Here is a 2,345-nt window from a genome sequence, read left to right on the forward strand (position 1 = left end):
CTCCGGCCGCCCGTCCTCCTGCCTCTGGCGGCCCTGTCCATCCTGCCGCCCTCCCCACCCCGCCGAGACGCCCACTAGGCCCGAGTTGGTGCAGCAAGCGTGGCTCTAGCTTCCCCTGGGCAGGACGGGGGTGCCACTGGCTCCTGTTCTTCCTGGGCCCCGGCCCGGCCGTGTGGAGCCCACTGGGAGGGCGGGAGCCAGCCGGTCACAGAGGGACAGCGGGGAGGGGACAGGCGGACGTGCACGCACGCTGGGGCGGGCGCGGGGTCACAGGTTCTGGCAGCACTGCAGCTTGTTGGGCTTCTGTCCGTCCGTGGTGGGCGGCACGCTGATGTCCACCACGTTGTTGCCGGGGGACTCGTCGTGGGCTGCGCGGTCGGCGATCTGCTTCTGTGACACAATGCGGTAGATCTCTGCGGGAGGGGGGAGGTTGCCGGGAGTGAGCTGTGCCTGCCCACGCGGGGACTGCCTCCTGCAGGGCTCCGAAGCCCCCCTTGAGGCCCCCACCGCCGAGATAGCTGTGACAGGGGCTGGCTCCAGGACTGTCACCTGCTCGCTCGCGGGCTGTGCACTCAGCAGCCTGAGACCCACATCTGGTCACAGCACCCTGGCTTTGGGTTCCCTAAGATCAGAGCCCCCCCCCTTGAAAATAAACTCCAGGCCAGGTGCAGTGGCTCACTCCTGTAATCCCAGCACCTTGGGAGACTGAAGCGGAGGATGGCTTAAGTCCAGGAGTTTGAGACCAGCCTGGGCAACACAGTGAGACACTGTCTCCACAAAAAAAAAAAGAAAGAAAAATCAAAACTCAAAAAATTAGCCAGGCATGGTGGCATGTGCCTGTAGTCCCAGCTACTGGGAAGGCTGAGGCAGGAGGACCACTTGGGCCCAGGAGTTTGAGACCAGCCAGGGCAACATAGCAAGATCCCATTCTCTACAAAAAATTTAGTAAGTCAACTCCAGGAAGCCAAGGGCCTCCCTGAAGCCCCGCAAGCCAAGGCAGGATCCACCCACGGGGGCTGGGGTAAGGAGGTCTTCTGTGTCCTGTGTGCCAGCAAGGGTCAGATCTGGCCAGACCCCACGGAATGTGCCCTGTCTGTCCTTGTGTCACCGGACGGGCAGGCTTAACAGGCCAGGCTCAAGGTTGCGTCAGCCTGGCTGGCTGTGCCCTCCCGACCCTACCCCTCTGGCCCTGTGCCCACCTGTGAGGATGTTCTTGAATGCTTCCTCTACGTTGGTGGAATCCAAGGCTGAGGTCTCGATGAAGGACAAGTTGTTCTTTTCTGGAACAGAGAATACTGCCCAGGTGAGCGGGAGGCGGGGGTGACGGTCCTGCACACCTCCTGAGGACCCGTCTGCCTGGCCCGGGACACCAGGGCCCTCCCCAGGGAGGGGAGGCTGCCGTGTGGCCGGACCCGGCGGGGGCCTCCCGGCCTCCGCGCCTCCTGCGGCCACCCCGCAGCTCACCTGCAAAGGCGCGGGCCTCGTCGGTGGGCACGGCGCGCAGGTGGCGCAGGTCACTCTTGTTGCCCACCAGCATGATGACGATGTTACTGTCCGCATGATCTCGCAGCTCCTTCAGCCAGCGCTCCACGTTCTCGTAGGTCAGGTGCTTGGCGATGTCATACACTAGCAGGGCGCCCACTGCGCCGCGGTAGTACCTGGGGGGGACAGCGAGCCTCTCTGGAGGAGCTCCCTGGGCAGCGGTGGCCTCGCGGGAACCAGCCCGCGCATCACACCCAGGGAAGGCCACCAGGGCCCAGTCGAGGGTGACCCGCATGGCCTCGAGGGAGGCCCGTGTCTGCTCCCAGGATCAGCTCCGGAACGTGGCACCCGGGGGGACAGGTGAGGGCCTCGAGGCAGAAGACACCACGAGGACACCAAAAAAGGGGGACAAAGAGACAGCAGCTGTGCAAAGGCCACTGAGGAGACAGGTGCCCATGGCTCCCAAGAAAGGAGGCGGGTGAGAGGGTACAAAGACACCCGGGCTGTGGCATGGAGGTGGTGGGAACAGCTGGGGACTGCGAGGGACCAGGAGGAGCATCCCGGATGGGGCCTGATGGCCGGGAGCCCTGGAGGTGCAGAGGCCAGCCCCGTTGGGGAGGGACAAGGGGTGAGCCTCAGGAGGGAGGAGCGCTGGGAGGGTGGGGGCGGAGTGGAGTGGCCCAAGCCAGGCCCCTGCGGTGCCCCCGTGTGGCCAAGGCTGGGCCCTGGTCTGCCCGGGGGCGCCCCTGACCCCAGCTCCTGGGGGCTTCTGAGGACAACTGCCAGGGCTGCCTCCGCCCTCCGCTCCCTGCTGCTGCCCAGTGCTGCCTGCCCAGCTGTCACATATCCTTTCCGCCCACCCA

The 2,345-nt window shown here is 65.4% G+C and overlaps 1 protein-coding gene across 1 annotated transcript in view; it reads right to left on the reverse strand.

The window, feature by feature from the left end:
- Positions 1-2,345, reverse strand: part of RAB11B (RAB11B, member RAS oncogene family) — a 12,747-nt gene continuing 10,402 nt past the window's right edge. Inside the window, exons 3-5 of the mRNA XM_008063940.2 lie at positions 1,465-1,658; positions 1,200-1,280; positions 1-413 (exon numbers count right to left, since the gene is read on the reverse strand). Of these exons, the coding sequence (XP_008062131.1) occupies positions 268-413; positions 1,200-1,280; positions 1,465-1,658 (421 nt within the window). The 3' untranslated portion in view covers positions 1-267. The remainder of the gene's footprint in view (positions 414-1,199; positions 1,281-1,464; positions 1,659-2,345) is intronic.

Source organism: Carlito syrichta, unplaced genomic scaffold, assembly GCF_000164805.1.
Source record: "Carlito syrichta isolate Samal-C Ts95f unplaced genomic scaffold, Tarsius_syrichta-2.0.1 Scaffold307152, whole genome shotgun sequence".
Classification (NCBI taxonomy): domain Eukaryota; kingdom Metazoa; phylum Chordata; class Mammalia; order Primates; family Tarsiidae; genus Carlito; species Carlito syrichta.